Raw genomic sequence first — 27,473 nt, 5'->3', positions numbered from 1 at the left:
ATATTTTTATGAAGTCGTGGTTGTTAAACACATCTAAGTTTTATCTGACTTTAACATATTTTACAAACACATAAATCAGTTTATAATCGATATTATTATGTTTTATTTTTTGTTTATTATTAATTTTTATTGTTATTTTATTATTATCTTTTTAGATATTTTAGGTTTTTATTTAATAAAATTGAAAAAATATCTATTTTGTTTACATATTTTTTCAAATAAGTGAAAATATAAAAAATTAAGAAAAATATAAACAAAATTTGATTATCAAATTATCAGCAAGAGAAGAATATTGATAAAGTTGATTATTCGGTATAAGATCAAGTACAAAACTGCAAGTCTAGTCCAATTTGAGTCATCGTCCATTGAAGGTTCTTTCGTCCAACGAATTGTGTGTAACTCACCTAACAAGAGAAGTCGCCTAACGAGTTGTGAATTTCGAAAAAACTATAAATAAAGGATTTGGGAGAGGTTAAAATCAACAACCTTTTGGAGAAAAGAAAAACCCTTTTAGGAAAGAGAGGGAGAAATAATTCTTTTGGGAAGAATGACACCTCGCCTTTTGGGAAGAATGACACTTGACTTAGGAGAGAAGATAGAAGCGCATTCTGAAGGCATATTACATTCATCTTTATTTTTATTCCAGTATTCAGAATGTTAAGGAGCAGCTAACTCCATTATTCATGGGGATGGAGTGTAATGTATTCTTAATTTTGTAAATTTCACTATTCAATATAATTTTTTTCCATCCCTCTTGTGTTATATTCTTGTTTTAATGACATAGTATAGATTGATTGCATATTGATAAGTGCCCAAATTAAGTGAGTTATAAAATAATTTTAGCACTTATCTTGTTCAGAATTTGTTCAGATTCTACTTAATTCAACAATATTTAGTTTGATTTGTAGTTTTAAGCATCATCACATAGTTAAAGTGGAAAAATAGATAAATTAGATTAAAATCATTCAATTATGGGTAAATTGTGACTAATGCAGTTGAGTAGCAAAATTAAGGCTCAAACCATAAAGCAAACTCATTGCAAAGGGAAGCCTCAAGCATTAAACTTGAGGTTAAGCCATGAAGACTTCTTCCTAGAGAAGTTACCTTAGGAGCTAAAGCATGAGAGGATGAGGCTTGGGCCATAAAAGGAAACCCTCATGAGAAGGAGACCTTAAGCACCCACTTATGGAAGGATATGGAATGTAACTTTTACGAGCCCAAAATGTGCGACTTAAGCCCTAACTAAGACAGTTTGAAAAAATATGGAATAAAACCTCTACAGCTCAAGCGTCAAAGCTGGAGCTGAGCACCACCCTGGACAATTTATACATATATACCTCATGTCCTCATTCTAGACATTGAGTGGAGACACATGTAGTAGTAGAGTAGGATAGGGGTGGCAAACGGGCCAGCCCGGCCCGTTTTGGCCCAGTCTGTATGTGACCCGTCAAAAAACGGGCCGGACCGGGATTGGCCCGTTAAATAGAAACGGGCCAATAGTCACAACCCGTCCCGTATAAGACGGGCTAACGGGTCGGGCCGGGCTGGCCCGTCTAGTTTTTTTTAATTGTTTTTTAATTTTTTAATTAGTTTTTAAATTTTTTAATTTGTTTTATTTTTTAAATTTGTTTATATATACATATAAATTATTATTAAAGTCATATTTAATCAAATAAAATATTATTTTAACTTTTAATTGATTAGTTAATGTTTTTAATTAGATAAGTTAAAATAATTATTAAATTTACATATTAAATTATTCAATTATAACTAATAATTCAAACTTAATTTGTAGGTGCTAATGATTTAAATTACAATACTATTATATATTTATACATTTAAAATATATAATCTAAAAAATTAATCTTTTTAATTATTTTTATTTTATTTTTTTTTTAAAACGGGCCAACGGGCCAGGACGGGCTGGCCCGTACTTTGGCCCGTTTGGCCCGTGAAGTTGACGGGCTGGACGGGACGGGCCAGAACGGGCTGACGGGTTGAAATCTTCAACCCAGCCCGTTCCTTCTAGCACGGGCTGACGGGCTGGCCCGTTGGGCCCAACCCGTTTTGCCACCCCTAGAGTAGGAATATAGTTTTGGAGGCTTAAGAGAGATGCTTTCATTATAAATCTTATGTCTAAATGTTGTTGGGATTGCATTGCAATATTCTATGAGTAGTGGAACTCTCTCGTGAGATTGCATGTAATTAATTCTAGTTTTATGTACTTCTAGTTCTTCTATGCTTTCATTCAATCTATCTGTGAGTTAGTTTGTATTTGTTGTCGGATGAACTGATCACTCGTCTTATTTCACTGACTTGGTATTGAGTGGGAACTGATTCCAAGTTGAGGTCCAACTAATTCTCCTCTACTTTTAGATGCTAGGAATATATTTAAGACTGTAGCTAGTTATAAAATCTTGATCCTAATGCAAGTGATTCATGAAACAGTCACTAAAGAGTCATACTAAAATTTGATGATCTTAAACTTTAGGTGTCATGAATGGTCCTTAAGTTAAATTTAAAGAGCACTCCCAAGATTATTTGCATAAATACATGAAAAAGATTAATAAGAGTACCATGAAGAGCCATAAATAAAATAAAAATATATATCTTAATAAAATTTTATAATATTCGCGCTAGACATCATTTTAATAAAGTTTAATTATATTATTTACTTAAAAATTATTAGTTGAGATTGTAGTAAATAAAATCGAAATATATTTATTGACTGGATCTCCTTTTTTTTTAACGCTCTTCAATCGTCTCTATAAGCTCTGAAAAAAATATAAACTTTTCCATCAAAGAGTCTGCATCATAGTTAAACCAAACATTAAACCATTGGCTTATTGGCCTCTTATCAGTTTTTAGGCTATGGTAGTCAACGACTTTTCTAATTCTATTACTTCTGTTACATCTGATTTAAGTGTGACTAATGCGTTGAAATTTTGCATTAAGACGAATCACCAGAAACACACATATGTAGAAAGAGAAAAATTCACTTAAGAGTGTAGCAGATTTTTATATTATCATCAAATAATAGAAATTCTCCTCTGCCATAATTTCTAATTAGTTAATGGCGAAGATGTATAAAAATTAAGGTGTTTACTGCATCAATAACATCAAACATAATTGTTTGAAAATGTGTTAAAATCATGTAGCTCTCAAATCCCATGTAGACGTGTGGGTCATTCAAATAATTTGCACTATATTTTACATCTTTGGCCCATTCATATATTGAATTGCGAAAACAATACGTGAAGAAGTTGAAAGACAAAATAAATGAAGTAGGACCAACGTTTTGGAGAAGGAAAAAAAAAAAAGCAATTTCGGAGGTATCATTTTCTGAGGCATAGTTCAATTCTATGTTTCCTTTGTTGTACATTGTTTGGATTAATAATAACTCGTCGTTTACTCTTTGTCTTTTCATCACTAACTTTATGTGATTATGATAATAGTAATTACTTTATGTGCTTCTATTTTTTTATAACCTTGAATTGAAGCGCAAGCTATGTCATGATAAGACCCATTAGGAGTTTTTTCTTCCTGCATTCCCATATTTACCCTTGTCACCGTTGCTACATCCAATTACATCATCATTATTTTAGAAAGGTTGTTCTTTAAAGTATTTTATGAGTTAAAGAAAGTTTGTTCCAAAAAATTCATTTTAGAAGGGATCATATATGATAAAAAAAAGCTCATTCCAAAATTTAGTTTCAAGTTTCGAGATTCGTTTTATATGTTACGAAAAATATGTTTTAAATTCTGTTCTGAAAATTCCATTTCAAAAAGCTTGATCTAGAAAATCTTCAGAACTGATGATCCCAAAGTCACCTTTAGGAAGAATAAAATAGTCATTTTAAAACTTATGAGGGTACAGTTAGAAATTATGAAAGTACAGGAAGAAGAAGTACCGTTAAGTTTGTCACAACCAATTGGATCTGTATCACTGTGGCTGTTGACCTATGTTTCGCAAATATGAAAACCAAAACTTAAGTCCAATAATACGTTGGATCAGCACAAGAAAGTCAATAATGTAAACCAACGACATATGAATACTTCTATATTATAACTATTTGTTTTGGGACAATCTTATTTTAACAATTAAATTTTTAATAATTTATTTTTTAGAATCTGAAGTGATATTTTTTTGAGTAGTTTTGAAATATAAAAAAATTAAAAATTAAAAAAAGAGAAACCACTTAAAAAGCGTTAACTTAAGTTGCGAAAGAAAATTGTAAAAATTTAGTTGTTAAAAAATATTTTTATTTATTTTAAAATTTTTATATATGTCAGTAATTTTATTCTTTTCCCACGCCATATAATTTATTATAGTTATTTTTTTTTATTTTAGCACTTTCTCTCTTTTAAGCGTTAAAATAGTGTTAGGATGTACAAAACTCTATTTCTTTAGGTAATATCGCAATAGCAAGAAAAGTCCCCTACTAAACAAATACGTCAAAATTGTGAAAAAAAAAAAAATCTCAACTAGCGGTGAAATGATAGCGTGTTTATTCACGCCATGACTTGGTATTTTTTCTCATGCCGAAATAAATTACCAAGAAAATGATTGATTTGACCCGTTTGAAATTTTAATTTTTTGTTGTAGATGTAACTGATTCAGTTTCAATTTAATTCATATTTGTGTTGACAATTAAAACTCGCTAATACTGCATTAAAAAGACACAGTATACACAGCACGTTAGCAAAATATAGAATATCTGATGTTGTTAAAATGTAATTTTCCCCTTAAAACATAATTTACGCTAAATTTGTTAAAATAAGATCGCAAACTCATAATGAGAAACAAAGCAGAGTCCACATTTATTGGTGAAGGTGAGAATACAAAATTAGGTAACCAAATTAAAGGTGTTGTATTTTTACGGATAAAAGAATATAGGTAATAAACTAAGTAAAACGAGAATGAATAAGTAGCAGTCCTAAACCCCATGACATATCCAACACGACCATAGTCAACAACAAATAAAAAATATAGAGCATTCTGAAGGAGACGCCAACGCATTAACGAATCAGTGTCGCAAATGTTGATGCAAGAACCAGAAACAGCAAAGGAACAGAAAACTTGTCGGAGTTTGCACCGGATGAACCATTATCTGTGGTGGGCACGTTTGTGGATCCGGTTCCTGCAATTTATTACCAAATTGGATGGTTAATTAAGTTTAAGGTGAACAACTTAAACCCTAAATATCTTTATAAACTATAGTTGAAAACACATCGTGTACCTGATGGATTCGAATTCGGAGATTCCGCTGGCGAAGCAGCTGTTGAAAATCACATGTCGCAAATTAATTATAACAAATATATATGAACTAGAAATTAGGATTAGAATTGCCCGTTATAACCTTAGGAATTATGATTGGATTCTAGGTTTACTTAACCTAGTGACATGGGAATGGTAATTTAGTTTGATTATTAAGGAGGATGATTGTGAGTAATCTGTGTAAAGTTTTTTATCTTACCTTTGCACTGAGTGGTGGGTGGGGTCTGGACATTGCAAGCAGTAGGCAAGGCCAGAGCTTGGGTTTGGTTGATTGTGATTCCCAATGAAGATGTTCCTCCGTTAAGAACCTCACACAGGCACTGTGGCTGTGAGCTCACAACAGTGGCAAGCTTAGAGCAGCACTCTGAAGAAGGGGTGGAGGAGTTGCCGGCGATGTAGTTCAGGCACGGTGACAGGCTCACCAACGCATTTGTGCAACTTGATGATTGTGCCGCAGCACCTGCACACAGCATGCTCATCATCACCAAAACCACACTCATCTTCATCCTCTCTTCTGCCATTCGATTCGAATGCTTAGTTTGATGCGATCGCTGTGGAATTCTTTGAATTCAGAATAAAATTGTTTGTGTTCGGTATGACGGTTGGGGAAGAAGGGTTTTTATAGGGACGAAAGCGAAAGAAAGAGACAAAAAAAAGGGACTGGTTATGTGGGTGAACGAACTACTAACTCTGAAATCAAATGGTGTTTCGTGGCACCTCTGTATTTTTTGCGGCTCAAACACGGCAATTTAATGTTTGGTCTTTATGAATTAGGAAAATTTGGAAAAATCTATGAGACATTTTATACCGTTGAGGACGGTGAACTTTATTGTGGTCTTGTGGGCGTGTCAGTTATGTTTGACTAATTGAGCATCAAACCTTTGAAACGAACTACGTCTCTGTTACGCTCAATCTTTTGAAATTTGGATCACATAATAAATAATATGAACAGAAGAAATTTGTGGGATGAGAACAGCGTCAAGAAACAATGCTATTTCGCATTTTAGACGTAACCGAGCAGTTTCAGAGAAATTGAATTTGGCATTCTCTTGCAATTACGATCAACAACTGTCTTCTAATTCCAACCAAAATCACAATTGTGTTGCATGCAATGCCCTGTTATCTATGAAATATACAATGTACAAAAGGAACAAAATGAAACATCTAACACATGAACCAATCAGAAAACTCAAAAAAATAAATCAAAACAAAAGAAAATTAAAAACACAAAAAAAAAAACGCGGCACCTCAGACTTGCATAAAGTAGCTCTTTGCATAGTTTTAGGCCGTCTTAAGTTTTTGTGAGACGTAGAGTTTGAGAAGAAGAGTGAAGACTAGGCAACATAGAATATTGGAACTCTTTATTTTAATTAAATGTTTTTATCTAAGATGATGTTTAATAAGTGGCTTAATGGTGTCTTTAATGCAGATTAGTTCTTTATAATGTAAAGTCGAACAAGAACGCAAGAATTTAAACTTCAACGAAAACTGGATATGTTTACACAAAGAATTGACTGTAGCCAAGTCTACACTTCTGTGAAGGACTTTGAATTGGACATTTTAAAAAATAATTTAGACGAACTAAGAGAAATGAAAGAGGTTTTGGTACTCAATTTTTATTTTTATTTTAGTTAAAAATGATATTGACATCCAGTTTAGGTGTATATTCTAATTTTTCTGATTTATTAGTTTGGTTCACTCTGATTCTCTTATTATGTTTGGATTTAAATTAGTTCTTCAATTTTTTTAAAAAGATTCAATTTGATCATTTAATTGTTTAAAAAAAATTGAATTTAGTCTCTCTATTTAAAATTTTGATTCAATTTAATCCTTACATTTTTTAAAACAATCCAAATTTGCCTATCCAATGAAACTAAATTAGTAATTAATCTTAATTATATATACATGTTAAAACATTGTTTTATAATTTATACATCAAAACACTCTATCTAAATACTCAAATTATTTTATTTTTTACACTCCACCTAAATATTCAATTTTTTTTTTACATTTTTACATTTAGGTATAGTGACTTGATGTATATATTCTAAAAAAAAAATAATTAACGTGTATATATAAGTTGTAATTAAGTTGAATTATTAATTTAGTCTCCTTTTTTAGTCTCTTTCTTCATCTATGATAGTTTTGCTCTTTTTGGATTAGAGAGGATGATAAACTACAAAATTGGAGATAGAGATACGAATGAGAGGTACAATTGAAGCATGAACAATTGCCAGAACCTTAAGAGAGGGAATGTTTATTCTCTATGGTTTAAATTTCTTTCTCATTCCTTCAATTTGAAAGCCTTAAGTTCTCCACCATGGAGAGCTAAACCTATTGTTGATCTTACATGTAATAAATGAAGTTCTTGTGTATTTTGTGATGTTAATACACATGTTTTTCGATTTCTATGATAGTATTTGATTTATATGCTTAATGTTTGTTATGGTTTGATCTCATGGCTTGATTATTGATTTTTTAGTTGTTGGAAAATGTCTTTTAAATTTAGAATTAAAATTAAATATCTAATGGGGATTGTATATGGGGATAGAACATGATTTATTAGTAAGTTAAAGACTTTTAAACGTAATGCACAATATCATTTTTTTAGGATTCAAATAATTAGGATTTGATGAGTTATCATAGGCTCAATGTTACTAAATATAAAATTTTAATATATTTGTGAGTTGATTTTTACATGAATATATATAGAATTGAATCGATTGTGAATGCATAAAAAATAAAGTTGATGAAACCTAATATTGACAATTATAAATATTTTATATTAAATTTTTTGTTGTGTTAACACACAAGTGCTTTGGCTCCTTTGAATTTGAAGCAACATTAGAAACCAAACTTCACCCCTTTTTTGGGGTTTTAATAATTTTTTTATTTCTTTTTCAGCACCCTTTTACCTTTTTAGATCGACCCTTCTCCCATTTAAACAAATACACGATATTATATTGGATTTAAATGTTAGTGACATTAGCAATGAATTTTGGTATTCATTATGACCATGTCTTTAATTTTGTCTATTTTTAGTACTTATGTATGTGTATGAAGCAAATTATGTGACTGACTGCTTAAAATTTTGAACAATGGCATGCATTTTAGTTTCATTTGCACATAACTTATGCTTTTATATTTCAAGCGTTATTTGGCCTAGAGGAAAATTGTTTTATGTGTTTTTTTTTTTTTTTGAGCATATGATTTTCTTAGAATGAAATATCAACTTAATTAATGTTTTCTTATAAAAAGAAAAGGAATTCTCAATTATTATTAATATACAAAACTTTCTTTTTTTTTTCACGACTTCATATTTTGTATTTGAATTTCTCAAAATATATATATATATAATTTTAGGTGTGTGTCATGCAATATAAATGTCTTTTTATTTTTTTTAATGTATAAATGCTTTGGAAATAATATTTGAATAAAAAATATCAAATATTAAATGAATGCGTTTTTTGTATGGAAAAGTGATTAAAGTTAGGGATTATTCTATTTTGAGAGGAAGTTTGGATAAATATGTGAATAGTTCAGATTTTTTAAGAGTACAAACTTTTATTTATACCAAGTTTGTAAAGTTTATTACATTTTAGAATGTTTGGTTGAAAAAGTAATTCTTCTTGTGAGTATATGTAGTTTAAAATTTTGTTATGTTAATTTTTTGTGAAAAACATTATCATGTTAATAAACTAACTAATTTAACTTTGATTTATAAAAGAAAATATAAGTAATTTAGTATTTTACTTCGATACGATATATTTATATAGTTTGTGTATAATTTTTATCGTGAGTTATGATCCACGTACTTTATATTACAAATTTTCATATTATAACAAATTATTAATGTAAAAAATTATATTGATGACCTTATTGAAAATAAGTAGCGGTCCTAAAACCCCATGACATATCCAAAACCAGAATAATCAAGAACAAATAAAAAAATATAGAGCATTCTGAAAGAGACGGCAACGCATCAACGAACCAGTGTGGCAAATGTTGATGCAAGAACCAGAAACAGCAGAGGAACAGAAAAGTTGACGGAATTTGCAGCGGACGAAGCATTTTCTGCAGGGGGCATGGACGAAGCATTATCTGGGGGGGGCACCTTTTTGGAACCAGTTCCTGCTATTTATCGTCAAATTGAATGGTTAATTAAGGTGCACAACTAAATACCCTTCATAAACTATAGTTGAATAAACATGATGTACCTGATGGACTTGAATGCGGAGACTCGGCTGGCGAAGTAGCTGTTGAAAATCACATGTCGCAAATTAATCATAACAAATACATATGATTTGATTTAATGTAGTGACATGTGAATGGTAATTTAGAATCATTATGAAGGAGGATGATTGTGAGTAATCTGTGTAAACCTTTTTATCTTACCATTGCAGCGAGAGATGGGTGGGGTGTGGACCTTGCAAGCAGTAGGCAAGGTGAGAGCTTTGGTTTGGTTGATTGGGACTCCCAATGAAGATGCTCCGCCGTTAAGAACCTCACAGAGGCACCGTGGCTCTGAGCTGACAACAGTGGCAAACTGAGTGCAGCAGCCTGAAGAAGGGGTGGAGGAGTTGCCGTCGATGTAGTTCAGGCACGGTGACAGGCTCACCAACACAGTTTCGCAGGTTGATGATAGTGCCGCAGCACCTGCACACAGCACGCTCATGATTACCAAAACCACACCCATCTTCATCATTTCTTCTGCCATTGGAATGCTTAGTTTGATGCAATGGAATCCTTTGAATTCAGAATAAAATTGTTTGTGTTTGGTATGGCGGTCGGGGAAGGAGGGTTTTTATAGGGATGAAGGGGAAAGAAAGAGGAAAAAAAAAATATAAAGGGCTGGTTACGTGAATGGAAATATAGATTATTACTTGAATAGATTAAAGTATCAAATGTATATATAATGTAAAAGGAATAAATAAATTTATATTAATTATAAATTTTAAATTTTAAATACCATCAGTAAAGATTTAATTAAATTAAAAATTAAAAATTCTTCTGTATCATATTGATTGAATCTATACCTAAATGAAATTAATATTTGAGATCAAATTGAAATATATAATTTAATGCTAATGTGATATATTTAATACAAATGTACGTCAATAAAAAACTGTTTGCAAACAATTATTATTTAAAAAAGTAGTTTACGAAACACGTATCAATAAAGAAATTTTCAATTAATATTAACGTAATATATATTAACATTTACATGTTTATATGTTATTCTTTGTTATTGACAAAATAAAAGTTATAACACGTTTTAATAAAATTTATCTTTCGAAATCAATTTCTGAAATGACAAAATCTAAAGCATTTTCGTTCTTTCCATTGTCTAGAAGGATAAAATTTAAGCTATAAAAATATGAATACGTTCACATTCTAATAATGATCATAATAAAAAAATTAATTGAAGTTAAAATGACACGACATCCTTTAGGTATATAACTTTATTTATGTTATTTATAAATTCGTATTTGTAACATGTAGGACATTGATTGAAAAAATAACTTCACTTTGATTATATTTGATTTGAGTATTAGTGATAATGGTAATGGATTTAACTCACTGATTATGTCAATGTGTCTATTTTTAGTACTTGTGTGTATGATATAAATTATGTAAATTGTTTGTAATAGTGGTCATCTTCTGTTATCCAGGATTGACTACTTAAAATTGTGAACATTTAGTTAATGTTATAGCAATGACATGCATTTTACTTTTATATATGTTTCTTTTTTGGAATCATATGATTTTTTTAGAATGAAATGTCAAGTTAGTTGATGTCTTTTATAAAAAGAGAAAAGAATTATCGATTATTATTAATGTAAAAAACTTCCCTTTTTTTTTATGTCTTCATACTATGTATTTGAATAAAGAGATAATATTATTGAATAAAACAAATCAAATATTAAACATATGTGATTTTTTTATGTAAATTTTAATTAATTTATTTATTTACGACGATAGAATGAATCTTTGGACTGTTTAAATCAAACAAAAATAATAATCAAGTGAAGTTAATTGCATAAAGTCGATTATTTTGGCAAACTTTTAATTAGTTTTATTATTTTAATTTTAAAAAATTAAATTACTGTGAAACTCTGTACTTGAATTATAATTTTAAAAAATGGAAAATATATTTTTAAGTCAAATATTTATAAGTGATAATCTATTATATTTAATCATTTTACGATTTGTTTCCATGTTTGCAATTATTATGGATATATTTGGAGGTTTGATTTTTATTGGAAATTTAAAACTTTGTTGAATGATATATATTTATTTCATAACTTATTGCAACAAAATTTTAAATTATTAATTAACTATAAATATTAATAATATTATTGATATTGTCATTATTACTTATAAGTTCAGTTTTCAGTTTTATTAGAAACAGAGTTTTTTTTTTTTTCAAATTTATTACTTTTATTCACCAGATCAGTTTGAATATTTAATGCAACAATACGTTTGTGATTACTATATATATGTTTTGGTGTTTAATCTTATTGAAAAATTGAAAATTCTATTGAAAGTTATATATTTATTTCACAATTTATTACAATAATTTTTTAATTATTAATTAACTATAAATATTAATATTGATATTGTTATTAGGAGAATGTTCCTTAGAATACTGGTTAAAGATAATTAATTTATTGTTAAATTTTATAAAAATACATAGTTAAATAAAGATAAAAATGTTACGATTAACGATGTTTAGAAAATTTTCAAATTGGTAAAGAAATTGTTTGTCTTCAAGTGTACATTGTAAATAAAAGTATCTACCGAACAAATATTTTCTAACATTTAACAAGTTCAACATGGTGGTAGTCAAACAAACTCTATTGTATAGGATATTTTCTTCTTTAACTACTTTATTTGCTGCCATATGATAAAAGTTTGACTTCAATTACACTAACGTAATTTATTGACTACATTTATTTACTACCAACAACGCTTAGTTAATTATAATTATTATATAAAAAACATTTATTTACTAAATTTTACTTAATTACACAATTATTATACCAATCATTTGTTTCTAAAATGACAGAATGATCTGTCTGCAATCTTACAATTTGTAGTTGAGAAGTTTCTTAAAGAAAGAAAGAAATATGAAGAAATCAAGAAACGTGTCGATATATAGATGAGTTCTTGAAAGAGTACAAAAGGTTGGAGAGAAGGAAGCTTATGGCGAGCAGAAAAATGAAAACATCAACTTATGTGTTATGAAATTACAAGTTTATGTATATTGAAAACAACTCTGTTTCAAACAAAAACCAGACATTATTTTCTTTATATTTTTAAATTTGAACTGCCTCCCTTTGTTTATGGATAACTAATTATATTGAGTGTGTATTGATTTATGAAGATAGAAGGAATATTGTAATACATATAAGTTAGGAACGACAACACGTTAAATTGGACACAGATACTTTCTTATAATCCAACTTATGAAAAAAAATTAATCTGATATCTATCGGTGATACCCGTTTAAAAAATATTTACAAATATTAAAAAAGATATTTTATAAATTTTTAAAATAAAATTTAAATAAAATTATAAAACATAAAAATATAAAATATAAATTAAATTAAAAATAAATTGAGTTTTAATTATAATTAAATATGAATTAAATTTTAATTTTAATTAAATTTAATATAATAAAATATACATTAAATTAAATTTAAATTAAATTAAACTTAATAAAATATAAATTAAATTTTAAATTTAAATTTTTAGAGAAAATAAATATCCATAAATATTAAACTATCCGTTACGGATTTTTGTCATTTCTAAAATAGCTATTACGTTGTTTTTTTCTTAATATCGAATTTGGAATATTTTAAATTAGTAGAGTGATTATACTAATAGAAGGTATTACAGAAAAAATATTTTATTAAAACTATAATATAAATATTTTAAATACATTTCTGCACTAAAAATAGTAAAATATTATTATTTAATTTAAAAAATAAAATAAAATGAAATTTTAATTTTTAATTATATTTAATGAAATTAAACTTATGTAATAAATTAAAAAAGTAGTTTACAAAATACGTATAAATAAATAAATTTACAATTAAAATTAACGTAACATATGTTAACATTTATATGTTTATATATCATTCTTTATAATTGACAAAATATAAAAATAACACGTTATAATGAATTTTATCTTTTGAAATTAATTTCTGAAATGATAAAATCTAAGCATTCGTTCTTTCCATTGGTTAGAAGGTTAAAGTTTAAGCTATAAAAAAACTAAAAAAAAAATCAGTAGAAGGTAATATATTTAATAAAACGTAAATTAATTGAGAAGCTCACAGAAGTTTTATCCAAAAAAATGAAAAAAAAAATGGGAAGAAAAGAGAAATTGAAGATGATGTATTATGAAAGAAATAGTGGGTTATGAAGGGAACAGGTGAACTAAAAAAAAAAGCATTGTATGAGTTGAGAGATGATGAAAGAATTGGAGGAAGCAGAGAAAATTGTGGTAGGAAGTTTTAGATGGCACTTGGTGAGCTTAGAATGCTTACCCAAACTGGGTTCTGCATTGCTCACAAACACGCCAATCCCACCTACTTCAAACTCTTTCATTTTGCATTCATTGGTTACGGTAGTTGAGCTTCTAAACCAACTTTGACTCTTCAAATTCTTCACTTCTCATCTTCATGCCTTCCATCTATAAATTCCCCTAACCATGTCTTAACCCAACCACCATTTTTCTCTCCACCTCTTCTACAAATTCCTCTACCATGGCAGGTTTTGGGTCTCTCTCCCGCATAGGTGTGGTGTTAGCTATGGCTCTGTTGATGGTTGCGCCAAGCTACGGTCAAATCAGCACGCCGTGTAACGCATCGATGGTAGGGAGTTTCTTCACACCTTGTATGAATTTTCTAACAAATAGCAGTGGCAACGGAACCTCGCCGACGACGGAGTGCTGTAGTGCCCTCAAGTCCCTCACAAATGGGGGCATGCAGTGTTTGTGTCTCATTGTCACCGGCAGCGTTCCCTTCAGAATACCTCTCAATCGAACCTTAGCCATTTCTCTCCCTCGTGCCTGCAACATGCCTGGGGTCCCACTCCAATGCAAAGGTTCCTTTTCTTCATTTTCTCCACTCATATATTCTTCTAAAAACTGTCTTTCATTTTTTTCCTATTGCTATTGGTAAGTTTATTAACCATAATTAGAGTTGTAGTTATACGTTTGTTTTTTACTGAAGTTCAAGAAACTTAACAGTGAGAGTGAAATCTGAAAATATGAAATTCTAAGCTGAAAAAAAAAATACTAATTTACCTCCTTAAAGTACAATTCATCCTAGATTTTATTCTTAATTTTGTTGATCAGTAAAGCTAATTAAGGAGTTTTTTTTTTCTTCTTTTTCTACTTATTTTGCAGCCTCGGGTTCACCACTTCCTGCTCCTGGTATGCTAAAACACCTAACTTCCATGAACATATTACTCAAAGTTCTTATACAAACATTTTCTCACATGTAACTAAGTTTTTGAATGATTTTATCAAACTTGCGCAGGACCAGTGTCTCTCGGACCTTCACCTTCGCCTGCATCAGCTTCCTCTGGATTTTCTCCAACCCCTAGTCCTCAAGGTTAATATTTCCTTTCAGTAACATCAGATAAAAAAACTTCTCTGATTTGATACTAACATATCATACTCCATTTTGCCTTTTGCATAGGTTCCACCGTTTTCCCCTCACCAACTTCACCGTCTCTGGCACCACAATCTGATACACCTTCTTCTCTTTTGACTCCACCTTCTCCATCAGCGGATTCTGGTAACCCATCAACAGGCAGTGGCCGCACTAATGTCACTCCATCATCTGCCGTGACATCTTACAATGCCCCTCCTTATCTTCTCTTCATTGCACTCGGATTTGCTCTTCTCAAATACTACTAGGTTGTAGTTTGGAGCATCTTGTGAACACCAAACATATATAAATATATTCTTTCCAGTGTGCCTTTTTGTTAGATTTAAGAATGTTTCAGACCCCACATTTGGGGAATATTTATTCATCATAAATTGCTTGGTAATGTTTTTTTTGTTGATGAACTTTTGTGCTGTAATGTATATAAGTTTGGAAACTGAAGTTCTTGTTATTTCTTCAGCCTCCAAGTTCTTGTTATTTTTTTTTTTTTACACTACCAGTTTTTTATTATTTGATACTGTTACTTTGTGAGGTATATGAAACTGAATGCTCTGTCTGGTTTCGTAACTTCATGGTGACTTTACTAGACTCTATATGTGAGACATGCTCGAATTTATCCATTTGTTTTAGTTGTTTTATGTAAGGTAAATGATGTATTAAACGATGCAACACAGGGCATTTCTACTCATTACTTATTATTTTTTTATCAACAAAAAATAAATATTAGTTAAAGAAAATATTTGAGAGATATTTTAATTCTTATACAGAAAGTACAGAATCTGTACATATAAATTAACAACATGACTCCAACATCAAAAAAATATCAATGAAAAACAAATAATCTCAACCTAAAACATCAAAAAGACAATATATAACAGAATTCGGAGAGCTACTTTGTAATCCATATGACAGTATTTCTACTCATTATGTTATCATCAACATAAAAAAACAGCATAATAAAACAAATTTAATAGTAAATTTATCATCGCTCGAAAAATTTTGTTCATTGCACTACAGATGCATTTTCTTTTTTACACACACCTGTTTTAGTTGTTATTAAATTGCATCAGTCATAAAAGTAACAAAATAATATAGCTGAAATGAATTATTAAACGTCAATAATTAGAAATGGTAAAAAAGATTATAACTACAAAAGTTAATAACATTTATCGTTGTGAAACAAATGTTGCAACAAAAATATAACTTTTCCTTTATTAACAAAAATAATATTAAATTAATGAAATAATTAAATTACGTTCTTTTTATCAACAAATATATTGTATATATTTTGAAACATTAGAGGTGTTCCAACCCGTATACAAATATAAATTTTTTTCATAATATAGTGTACCTTCAATCAACCAAAATAATCAGTACGTTTATATACCAAAAAGTCCTAACATGTATTCATCCATTAGGACAGTCCAATTGTAAATACAAACATCTCATATAGCAAGGTTGAGTCTAGTTGTAGTATGTCCAATGTAATGTATCATGTCTTGACAGTCCACTCCATATCTTTATAGGATTTTTTTGTAAAGTTTCTTCACAAAATAATCCACATAATTATGTTTTGCATCTTGTCCTATCAACAGGTGTTTGAGGATACATTTTAGTTCCTGTAGATACCGATGTATGTATTGGTCTATCAACATTCATCGTTAGATAATGTCTACCACAACTAATTATCAATATCCATGTCTTTAATTTGTATTTCCTTATATGCTAATCGCATTGTCCAACCATCAGTTTTACCTTAAAGGAACATACAAAATTATAGTAAAAAAGTCGTAATGAGGAAAAACTTTGACACTAATTGATAGAGTGAAAACATAGAGGGAAGTTTGTAAGAGAATATAATAGTTATCTTGGCTCACAATTGCACATTATACACTATGTCAGAAGCTGTTTCTTAAAGATGCAGTGGAATATGTAGAGGGAAGTGTAGCAAAGGAACGGTTGCAGACAAAGATAAAAATATTGTAGTCCTCACCACTGTTTTGGTGTTTTGGCCATTACTACAGTACAGTATAATGCTTATATTTGAAATGCTTTAAATATGGCTGCTGTATAAAGGAGCTGGGATAACAATAATGAATATACGTTTCAGGGCTAGTGTGAGTCAACAAGTTAGAATTTCGTGTCAATGATGCATATATTCGATTTGTTTTGAGGATTTCAAGTAGTTTTCCATTGTCATTTTGTGGGTTTGGCAGATATATATTTAGCTAGTACTATGATGCCATACTAGTGCATCAATGTATACAGGACAACTTTTTGTATAAGGGTTAGAACACTCCTTAAGTGTTCTTTTAATTTTAATTCATTCTTTGTTGATAAAAAAAAAAAGTGAAAACATAGAATCATACATGTATTATACCTAAGAATCTAATAATACTTTTCATGCATACAGTTATAATAATCCTATACTATTTTATAGATTTTAGACATATTATAAACTATTAGATTACGTTAACCTGCGTACACAACATAAATAAAAAAAAAAAACAAGAAATTAACACTTTTTATGCTCCTCTCCCTTATTAAGTTTACTGTGCTCAAAGATTACATTACATTGGCAAATTAAGAGGTTAAAAAGATTGTATTATACATACAAAACAATTTCAAACCTTACCAAAAATATGACATGTAAAAACAAGTTGAAAAGTAATATAACTAAAGTGTATACTCTGGCTATCTGAAAATAGGTTCCAGTTCAAAGAATCACTTCAGAGACTTAATAATATTTTTGAAGAAAAAACTCTATGCTTTCAAATGAGTGAGTTTATATCAATGAAAAACCATATTAACAATTTGAATGCACACATAAATCTATATCGCTTTACGAGTTATAGATGTGATAGAAACACTTTCATTTGTTTGGTTGGTAGGGATCTTTGATACTAAATGTACATGTCATTAACCTTGATATATAAAGGTAGAATGATCGGGAACACTTTATATATATTTTTTGTATATGGGTTGGAGTACCCCAAGTACTCCACTATACATATAAATACTTATACTTTGCCGATAAAAAAAAAATTAACAATTTGAATATTGTTATTTGCCAATATTTCAATTGTAAATTTCAACATATTTGACCATGAATAGGACTTCTACTTTAAAGCTTATTTTATTTGTATGATCACTTCATCATCAATATGAAATAATATTAATGAATACTTAATTTTTTTTAAGGATGTTGCTGGAGTGTATAGTAGAGCGGAGCAAGGTACAACACATAAGATCTTATTGTGCATAATTTTTGTCATTTTTTTTGGCCAACCAACACCGTGGACATTTTACACTATTGTACTCACAATGTTATTTTGTAAAAGATAAATTACAAAAATGAGCATAAACTAAAAAATTAAAAAAAAAGAGAAGAAAATTGAGTTGCAGGTTGACCAAATCTATTAAGTTTAAAGCATGTGACTAGGTATTAGTACTAAATATTTGATTTCTTCATTATTAACTTTAGCTATAGAAGTCCACACCATTGTCTCTATTACAAAAGTTTTGATGACAATCATTTTATCATTTTTAGTATTATATATAAGTGAGGCATTGGTGGTAGTTCCCAACAGAAATCGAATAAAAAAATTGAGTAACTCAGATAAAAAAAATTGAGAATACAAATTATTAAAGCATTCGATATTGAGCTAGTAAATAAGATTTTAGGTTCTCAAAATAATTATCTATTAAAAAATTTGCACCCTTTTAACATGAAAAATTAGAAGCAAGTTTCTACCCGATTTGATCAATTATATACAAGTAATCCGAGTAATTACAATGAAGAAAATAAGAATTCTGTGTCATTTTTTGTTGTTAAAAGCGTTAAAAGTGAATTTTAAATCTAATTCAACTCTACAAAATCAATTTATAAGATGAGGATTGTATCCACCTATATATTATAAATTGACCTTATCTTTAGTCAATGTAAAACTTCCTGTAGAAAGGAAGAAAAGGTTATAGTAACTTTTCGTTATGAGTAAATTAGGTTTACAACATAAATATCTTCTCACTTGGGCACGTGAGAGATTGATTAATCACACTGCAAACTGGCGTTGGAACACGAAAGGTGGAAGAAAGCAAGGTTTTTAAATTATTAATCAGCTCGTTTCCAAATTATTTTCTTAAAGTTAGGAAGTAAAAAGGACCCCAAGTTTTAGCAACAGACGTTGACTTTGTTTGTGGTTCACAAAGCATTTATAAAACTATATATATTCATCTGTCTTCCAAAACTAAGGTAGGGGAAGGAGGAAAATAAAATTTTAAACCACCAACAACAATGGCAAACAAATACGTTGCATTGTTGTTGGTGGTGTGCCTCATAACCGCTGCAAGTGTCGATGCTCAAGAAACACAACAACCATGCTTTGAGCATTGTGTCTCATTTGACTGCGGCGAGAACCCCTCAAACTTTTGCAAGTTCCTCTGTGGCTTCGGTTGTTCTGCTGCAGGGATGTCAAGTAAGATCATTTTTTGTTTTCTATGTATATTCAAATAACAAAGTTTAATAAACCCTAAACTGTTTTAACCAATAAAGAAAATCATTTCTTCTTCTTTTAGGGTTTAGATTCCACTGTCGAACAGCAAAATTGTTAAGGATCATAAGGCATTAGATTATTCATGTTTATGTGTAATTTGATAAACATTTATTATTGTTGAGTTTGTGATTTTAAAACATAATGCAGCAAATTTAGTAGAATCACATGGAGTGTGGGCAGAAGGACCAGAATCATCATTGGCAGAAGCACCACAATTCTCAAGGAAGGTACAAGCACATTGGTGAAAGACTAAGGAATGCAATTCTGGGTTTTGAATAATAAGGCCTCAGTTTGTAGCATAGGTTGGGGAAAATATATTTACTCGGGCTTAACATGGGTTTTTCTCATCAACAAGAGGACATGATCTTTTTATTCATGTCCTAATCCCCCTTTCCTCCAATTATCAACTATCATTAAATGAAATATTATCCATCTTCTTCTCACTTTCTTCTTCTTTTCTTTTCTTTTCCACCAAATATACACTTTGTTTTCTTCATTAGTATTATATATTTTGTTTGTGTTTGCGTGGAGAGAGAAAAGAGAGAATAACATATATATTTTCTATTTTAACTATTTATTTTTTAATATAATTAAATTATTTATTATGAATTCAAGCGTAAAACAATTTTTAAAAAAAAATTGATTTGCATTATGGGTGACGGGCAAATAAATCATTTTAATAAATATTATTTAAATTACTCGTTTTTTAAGGAAAAATCTTTTAATAATATATACAAATATGTGTAATATTTGATTTTTTAAATTAAATATGAGAATATATATATATATATATATATATATATATATATATATATATGTATATATATTGTTTTATTTTTGTCTCAATTTTAAATTATTAAAACAATCATCATAATGTTGTGTTTAGAAAAATAAAGGTGGATGAAGAAGAAATTCTATGTTTGGCTCAACTGAGGATTTGGGCATGGATAAGAAGTAAAAATAAAAAAAGCATCATTCTCATATTCTGACTGGTATTTATGTTCTGTGCAATGCATTAAAACTTTGCAATAATATGCTTATACATGCAATTACGTATAAATAATTATCGAACATATATACAATAGGACATTTTGTAGTTAATAGAACTCAGACAATATAGTTTAGAGATTTTTTTTTAAGGGAAATGATTTGTAATAGAAGACGAACCATGTGAAAAATATGATAAATCATCTTTATGATAAATTATCCAAGTGTTAGCTGAAATATGAGTGGTGGTGTGAAGATATCATCGACTTTTCACATACACATACATTTGTAATAGCAATATTGTTATTAAGATGGAAAACAGAGGATGACACAATAATAGGATGTAAAAATTAACTCTTGGTAGAATATCAATATATCAGGAATAAAGTTTTTCAGAAACAATGTACCAATGTATATAAATTGTATATAAGGGTTGGAGTACCCCAAGTGTTCCTATTTAAATACATATTTACACTTTATACTTGCCGATTAAAAAAAAATCATCATAGTTTATATTACGTAACCTATAAATTATTCTATCTAATTCTTAGTTTTGTTTTTCTGAATTACATACTTTTTTTTTCTTGTGTGATTTTGTTATTATTTTATCAAATGTAAACATTAATTTTATTAAATTAAATAGTTTTTAGAACAATTATTCTATTATTTATAGAACAAAGATATATTATTTTTTAATATATTTATAAATTATTATTTTTTCAAATCAAAATATCTTATTCTCTCAATTTAAGGGTTAATATCGTGCATAGCTATATTCGTGGGATAAGGATGATATTTTGTTTTCTTAGATATAAAGATGTGGATGAATTTTTATTTAGGATATAAGGGTAAGATAGTTAAAGTCATATAGCACCGTCGGTTGACATCTCTATTTTTCATCGTTTCGCAATATGATAATTTTAATTTCAGTAGCTTGAAAGAAAATTTATATAAATTATCTTTGTTCTAAAATTTTTAAATTTATATGATTGGAAGCCTTATTGAATCTAGTTTTAGAATATAAATTTCTAAAAAGAAAATAGTTTACCAGTACACTTGTAGAAAATAAAGAAATATATGAATAAGAGAATTGTATAGTATTGACTCCGTATAAAATGTTATGTGTGTTATTTAAACATACCAAATTAATTCTATAAATCACAAGTAAATGGGCATAAAACACGTGTCTATGCTAACATCTCCCTCAAACTCTGAATGCATTTAGCATTGTGAGTTTGTCAAATAAAAAATACAAAACGGAGTGTGACTTGGTAAATATATCTGCAATCTGTAGAGTCGAAGGAACAAATGGTAAAGATACAGTGCCAAGTTGAAGATGATAAAGTAAAATGACAATCTGTTCAATATGCATGGTTCACTCATGAAAAACAGAGTTGCGAAGAATATGAATAACATTTTTATTGTCACAATGTAGAGGCGTAGGATCTTTCAAATAGACACCTATATCTGCAAGTCACCAACGCAGCCAAATAATCTCATAGGTAGTCAAAGTCATCATGCGATACTCAGCTTCTGTGGAGGATCGAGATGTAACATCTTGTTTCTTACTCTTCCATGATATAAGTGAATTGTTAAGAAAAATACACCATCCAGTAGTGAATTTTCGATTATCAGGATCACCATTCAAATCCGCATCACAATAGGCACACAAGTCTAAAGAGGACGTAGGAGAAAGCAAAAGGGACTAAAATTGAGTGTCCCAAAGATACTTCAAAATACGAAGAAAAACACCCCAATGAACTGTTGTAGAAACTTAAATAAACTGACTAACATGAATAACATGTGCAATGTCTGGACGAGACATAATAAGATAAACCAGATTTCCAACAATAGTTTAATATAAAGTAAAATTAGTCAAAGGAATACCATCTTATAAGAAATATCATATACTTGTCTCAAGAGGAGTATTAACAATTTTGTTCTCAATAAGTTGAACACACTCAAATAGTTCAATAGTATACTTAGACAAGTAAAAAAAAAAACTTTGAAAGAAGAACAACCTCATTATCCAAATAATAATACAGTATATCCAAATCTTTCAAATCAAAACAATGTTATAATGCAGTTTTTAAGGATGTAATTCCTTGTAAATATATACAGTATATAATGTTCAACATCGGATCCAATACTAAATTCCAACCAATTATGGCTTGGCCACCTTTTCAAACTTCACTGCAAATTCTTGAAGGGTTGTTCTTACATGTACAAAATAATAATGAAAACATTAATACTTCCACTTATCTTAATATTATTACTCATCCCAACAAAAAGGTACTTACTTTTATTGAAATTAGGTACCCATGATTTTTTGGTGATATATATATATATATATATATATATATATATATATATATATATATATATAATATAATATAATATTTCTCTTAGATATCAAAACATAGTATAGTTTAGTTAGGATCCTAGATAATATCTCTTGAAATTTAAAAATAAAATTACAAAATTGATTCTACTGCTGTAGATATGAAAAAAAAATATACAAAGGAGGCCTTCATAAATCTTAAGTGTTAATTTTAATAAATTTATCGTAGTTGCGTATTTATCATTGAAAACAAAACACTGATGATAGAATCCTAAACTGTTACATATTTGCAATTTGAAGGAATAAATAACTATTTATTTTTCAAATTATATATTTGTTTAAGTTATAGAAAAATATGAAACTAATATAGCTGAAGAGGTAAGCTGTTATTAAGATTAAGTTAATGCGGCTTGGAAGTAGACAGAGTAGTTGCACCTTCAGTTTATAAATTCGGTTGTGTTTTTAAGAATATTTATTTGGATGAAATGTGTTTTTAATGTTTAAATTTAAATTTATTTTTATTTCAAAGTTTATTAACTTGTATTTTTAAATTTTAAAAGTAAATAAATATAATATTTTTATTTAATTATGTAATTTCTTTAAAATTTATTAAATGATATTTCAAATTGATATTTGAATTGCAACGTATTAAAGAATGTAAATAATTAACAATTGCAACGTATTAAAGAATGTAAATAATTAACAAATTTTAATTTTACGTCAAAATTTAAATATAGAAAATATATTTAACTGAATATTATTTTTTTATAAGAAATTTTATTTAATAATGAATAAAGCAAACTAATGGAATGGACCGCGAAAAGGGGAAGAAAACAAGCTATTTTAAATGTTAATTAGTCGATTTTGAATTTCTTTTGTTAAAGTTAGGATGGTGTAACTAACATGAACCCTAAATTTTAGCAACAGGCATTGACTCTGTTTGTGGTTCGTAAACGATTTACACAGCTATATATACCCATCTATGTTCCAAGAGTAAAGTGAGGTGAGGAGGAAAAGAAAACCACCAGCAACAGCAAAAGAAAACAAAGGAAAAAACAAATAAATGGGAAACACATACGTTGTAGTGTTGCTGGTGGTGTGCCTCGTAGCTGGTGCAGGTGTTGATGCTCAAGTAGATAGCATGGGTCAATGCGTTAAAAGTTGCCTTGATAACCAGTGCGGCGAAAGCCCCTCAATGCTTTGCTCCTTCGTTTGTAAATTCGGTTGTGCATCCGTAGGGATGCAAATGGGTATTATAACTTAATCTATTTATACTTTAATATTTCTTTATTTATTCACATGTAGAGGATTTAATTGATAAACATTTATTAATGGTGAGTTTGTGATTTTTTTAAAATATATGCAGCGGGTTTGATAGAAGCACATGCAGAAGCACCGTGGGCAGAAGCACCGTGGGCTGAAGCACCGGAATCATCATGGACAGAAGAAGCGGAAGAATCATCGTGGGCAGGAGCACCAGGTTTCCCAAGGAAGGTTCTAGCACCTGTTGGGAATGACTACACAGCAGAAATGCAAGTCTATCGTATTGAGACCTGAGAGCTTGTAGGGTTGGGGCTTTATCATCAACCATAGGACATAATATTCTTTTTTTCATGTCCATATCCTCCTTTCCTCAGATCACATTAAACTAAATATTATCCATTTTTGTCTCACTCTCTTCTTTTTTTTTTTTTTTTCATGGATTAAATATGTTTTGAGTAAAATTTGAAATTAATTTTTGTTCGAAATTTTATTCAAATTTAGTCTCTCAACTTTCAACTTTTAAAATGTGTGGATTTAATATTTTTAATCAAATTTTGTTAAGTTTATTTGATACGTTTTTTTGCTAATGTTAATGTTAAAAGCAGAAATATGTTAAACGGGACAAACAACTCAAATATTATCATATAGAATATTTCAGCTAACATCAAAACATAAATGTATCAAATAAACTCATATCAAATAAACTCAAATAAATATATTTTAAACATTTTAAACGTCAAATAAACTTAAAACATTTTATTTGATAAAGTTCTTAATAGAGTAATTTTTAATTCTTTTATGGACTTTACAAAAATAAAGTAATACATTTTTTGGATTTTTTTTTACCCAAAATGAATGTTTGCAAAGTTTGTGAAACAAAACTTTATTAAACTATCACTTTTCTTTCTATGATTGAAAAACTTTTGAGTAAAAATTAATTTCAATTTTTTCTTCAAATTAAAATAAAAAACATATTTAATCCAATTTTTTTTATCATCTACACTTTTTTTCTTTGTTTTTCCGTTGATATTGAAATATTTTGAAATAGATACATTTACGTATGACCACTCTTATTCTATATTAATAAGAAAATAAAAATATTTTTTAATTAATATTAAACTTTATTAATTTAATAAAATTGAATAAATAATTACAAAATTTAAAAAATAAATAAACAATAAAATTAATTTATATTAATAAAAAATAAAATGAACACCGAAATATATATATATATATATATGCTTTTAGCGTTAAAAGAGCAATTTTCTTTATTAAAAATTATAAATATCTATTTGTGTATGCATCTATAACGATATATACACATGATATTCTTTTATATCTTTCGTTATTTTTTTTTTATCTTTAATTATTATTTTAAACATTAATTGTTTTATAAATAATTTATCTTTAATTGTATTTTAAAATTTATTTTACTTTTAGCAATTTTTAAAAAAAATTATATATTTTATTTTTCTAATTTTATATTTAATAAATAATTTAAAAATTAATTATATATTTTTTATTAATTTAAATTTAAATTTTTATAAAAATTAAAAAATTGAACACACGCTAGTATAAAAAAAGAGAAAAATTAATTTATATTTTTTATTTCAACTATTTATTTCTAATGAAATTAACATTGCTTTTTAGTTTGACTCTTTAACTATTTTAATATAGTTAAACATGATACAAATTAAAATTATATATATATATATATATATATATATATATATATAAATAAATGAAAACTTACTTTACTTTATAATAATAATAAAAATTCTTTAATTATTAAAATATAAAAGTTATTGAATTTGTAAGGTTAAAATACCTTTTTGGTCCCAATTTTCGTCAAGTATTTTCAAATAAGTCCTATTTTTGGTTTTGTGTTCAAATAGGTCCTAATTTTCATCAATTTTGTTCAATTAGGTCCTTTTTTGCTAAAATCGTTTAAATCATTAACGGCCATGAACAGTGACTGCCACGTATCACTTCGTGGTTTTTTTGAATTTTTTTTATTTTTATTTTTATTTTTTTGAATTTTTTTTTTAAAAATTTTAAAATTTTTTTAATATCTTTTTTAAATGTACACGTGTCAATCCAAGAGCGTGTCACGTGTCACTTCGTGATTTTTCTGAATTTTTTTATTTTATTTTTTTTGAATTTTTTTGAATTTTTTTAAATGTCCATGTGTCAACCTAGTAGTGTGTCATGTGTCAAAGTCAATATTCTATATTTAATTTGGTCCCTATATTTGTTATTTTCGTTCAATTAGGTCCCAATTTTTGTTAACATTAACCAATTTGGTCCCTATCAAAGATGTGACCAAATTAAATTTTTATATCAAAGTTATAATGATATGAATTTTAATATATTATATAAAAATATTTAATAAAAAATGTGAATTTTAATTTAAAAATTAAATTTGGTTTTAATTTAGAGAGAGACCAAATTGGTTAATGTTAACAAAAATTGGGACCTAATTGAACAAATATAACAAATATAGGGACCAAATTGAATTTAGATCATCGACTTTGACACGTGGCTGGGTTGACACGTGGACATTTAAAAAAAATTCAAAAAAAATTCAAAAAAACCACGAAGTGACACGTGGCACGCTCTTGGGTTGGCACGTGTACATTTAAAAAAAATTCAAAAAATTCAAAAAAAATTCAAAAAATTTTAAAAAATAAAAAAAAATAAAAAAAAAATTCAAAAAAATAAAAAAAAATTCAAAAAAATCATGAAGTGACACGTGGCAGTCACTGTTCATGGCTGTTAATGATTTTAACGGTGTTAGCAAAAAATGACCCAATTGAACAAAATTGACGAAAATTGGAACCTATTTGAATACAAAACTAAAATTAGGACTTATTTGAAAAAACTTGACAAAAATTGGGACCAAAAAGGTATTTTAACCAATTTGTAAATAATTAAAAAGATAGTTATGAAGTTTTAAAGATAAAATAGTTAATACAAATTTTATATTAATAAAGGTAAAATTTAGAACAAAATATACTAAACAACATTTAATATATATATATATATATATATATATTTTATTTTCTTTATTTGTTATGAAGTTAACTGTAATGTAATTTATATATTAAAGATTTGATTTATATAAAAACGAATACTTATCAGACGTATTGCATATCCTAACATAGTAGTTATAAAAAATTAACCTTCATCTTGCCGATGAACTGCTCTCGGAAGAGCTTATCCTTTCGGAACTGTTTGCATCTGCTTGGTATTAGTAGATGTTTGGCAGCAACATGTCACGGTTAATTGAGCTGCTTAAATTTGTATTGAAAAAAAGGAGACACTAAAAATAATAATTGAAAAGCAATAGACATAACAATAAAACAAAA

The 27,473-nt window shown here is 28.2% G+C and overlaps 4 protein-coding genes and 1 long non-coding RNA gene across 5 annotated transcripts; 3 read left to right on the top strand and 2 right to left on the bottom strand.

Annotated features, from left to right (window-relative positions):
- Positions 1-4,794: 4,794 nt before the first annotated feature.
- On the bottom strand, positions 4,795-5,888 carry LOC114192282 (non-specific lipid transfer protein GPI-anchored 26-like). The gene is made up of 3 exons (XM_028081960.2): positions 5,478-5,888; positions 5,241-5,279; positions 4,795-5,141 (listed from the first exon to the last, which is right to left on the bottom strand). Exons 1-3 carry the CDS (start codon positions 5,797-5,799, stop codon positions 5,020-5,022), a joined length of 483 nt encoding a protein of 160 aa, XP_027937761.1. The 5' UTR covers positions 5,800-5,888; the 3' UTR covers positions 4,795-5,019.
- A 3,274-nt stretch (positions 5,889-9,162) lies between these two features.
- Positions 9,163-10,043, bottom strand: LOC114189687 (non-specific lipid transfer protein GPI-anchored 26-like). Its single transcript, XM_028078328.1, has 3 exons — positions 9,674-10,043; positions 9,496-9,534; positions 9,163-9,409 (listed from the first exon to the last, which is right to left on the bottom strand). Exons 1-3 carry the CDS (start codon positions 9,993-9,995, stop codon positions 9,261-9,263), a joined length of 510 nt encoding a protein of 169 aa, XP_027934129.1. The 5' UTR covers positions 9,996-10,043; the 3' UTR covers positions 9,163-9,260.
- A 3,978-nt stretch (positions 10,044-14,021) lies between these two features.
- Positions 14,022-15,566, top strand: LOC114192237 (uncharacterized). The gene is made up of 4 exons (XM_028081890.2): positions 14,022-14,392; positions 14,697-14,723; positions 14,830-14,904; positions 14,992-15,566. Exons 1-4 carry the CDS (start codon positions 14,053-14,055, stop codon positions 15,210-15,212), a joined length of 663 nt encoding a protein of 220 aa, XP_027937691.1. The 5' UTR covers positions 14,022-14,052; the 3' UTR covers positions 15,213-15,566.
- Positions 15,567-19,221: 3,655 nt separating this feature from the next.
- Positions 19,222-19,957, top strand: LOC146884884 (uncharacterized). The gene is made up of 2 exons (XR_014996496.1): positions 19,222-19,436; positions 19,662-19,957. It is a non-coding gene; the product is annotated as an uncharacterized LOC146884884 (long non-coding RNA).
- Positions 19,958-23,845: 3,888 nt separating this feature from the next.
- LOC114189493 (uncharacterized) lies at positions 23,846-24,515 on the top strand. Its single transcript, XM_028078068.2, has 2 exons — positions 23,846-24,092; positions 24,209-24,515. The coding sequence occupies exons 1-2, from the start codon at positions 23,906-23,908 to the stop codon at positions 24,397-24,399; spliced, it is 378 nt and encodes a 125-aa protein (XP_027933869.1). The 5' UTR covers positions 23,846-23,905; the 3' UTR covers positions 24,400-24,515.
- The last annotated feature ends 2,958 nt before the right edge of the window (positions 24,516-27,473 follow it).

This window comes from Vigna unguiculata, chromosome 7, assembly GCF_037176805.1.
Source record: "Vigna unguiculata cultivar grain cowpea cultivar isolate G323 ecotype 2 chromosome 7, ASM3717680v1, whole genome shotgun sequence".
Lineage (NCBI taxonomy): Eukaryota > Viridiplantae > Streptophyta > Magnoliopsida > Fabales > Fabaceae > Vigna > Vigna unguiculata.
This window is presented reverse-complemented; position numbering and strand designations above follow the sequence as displayed.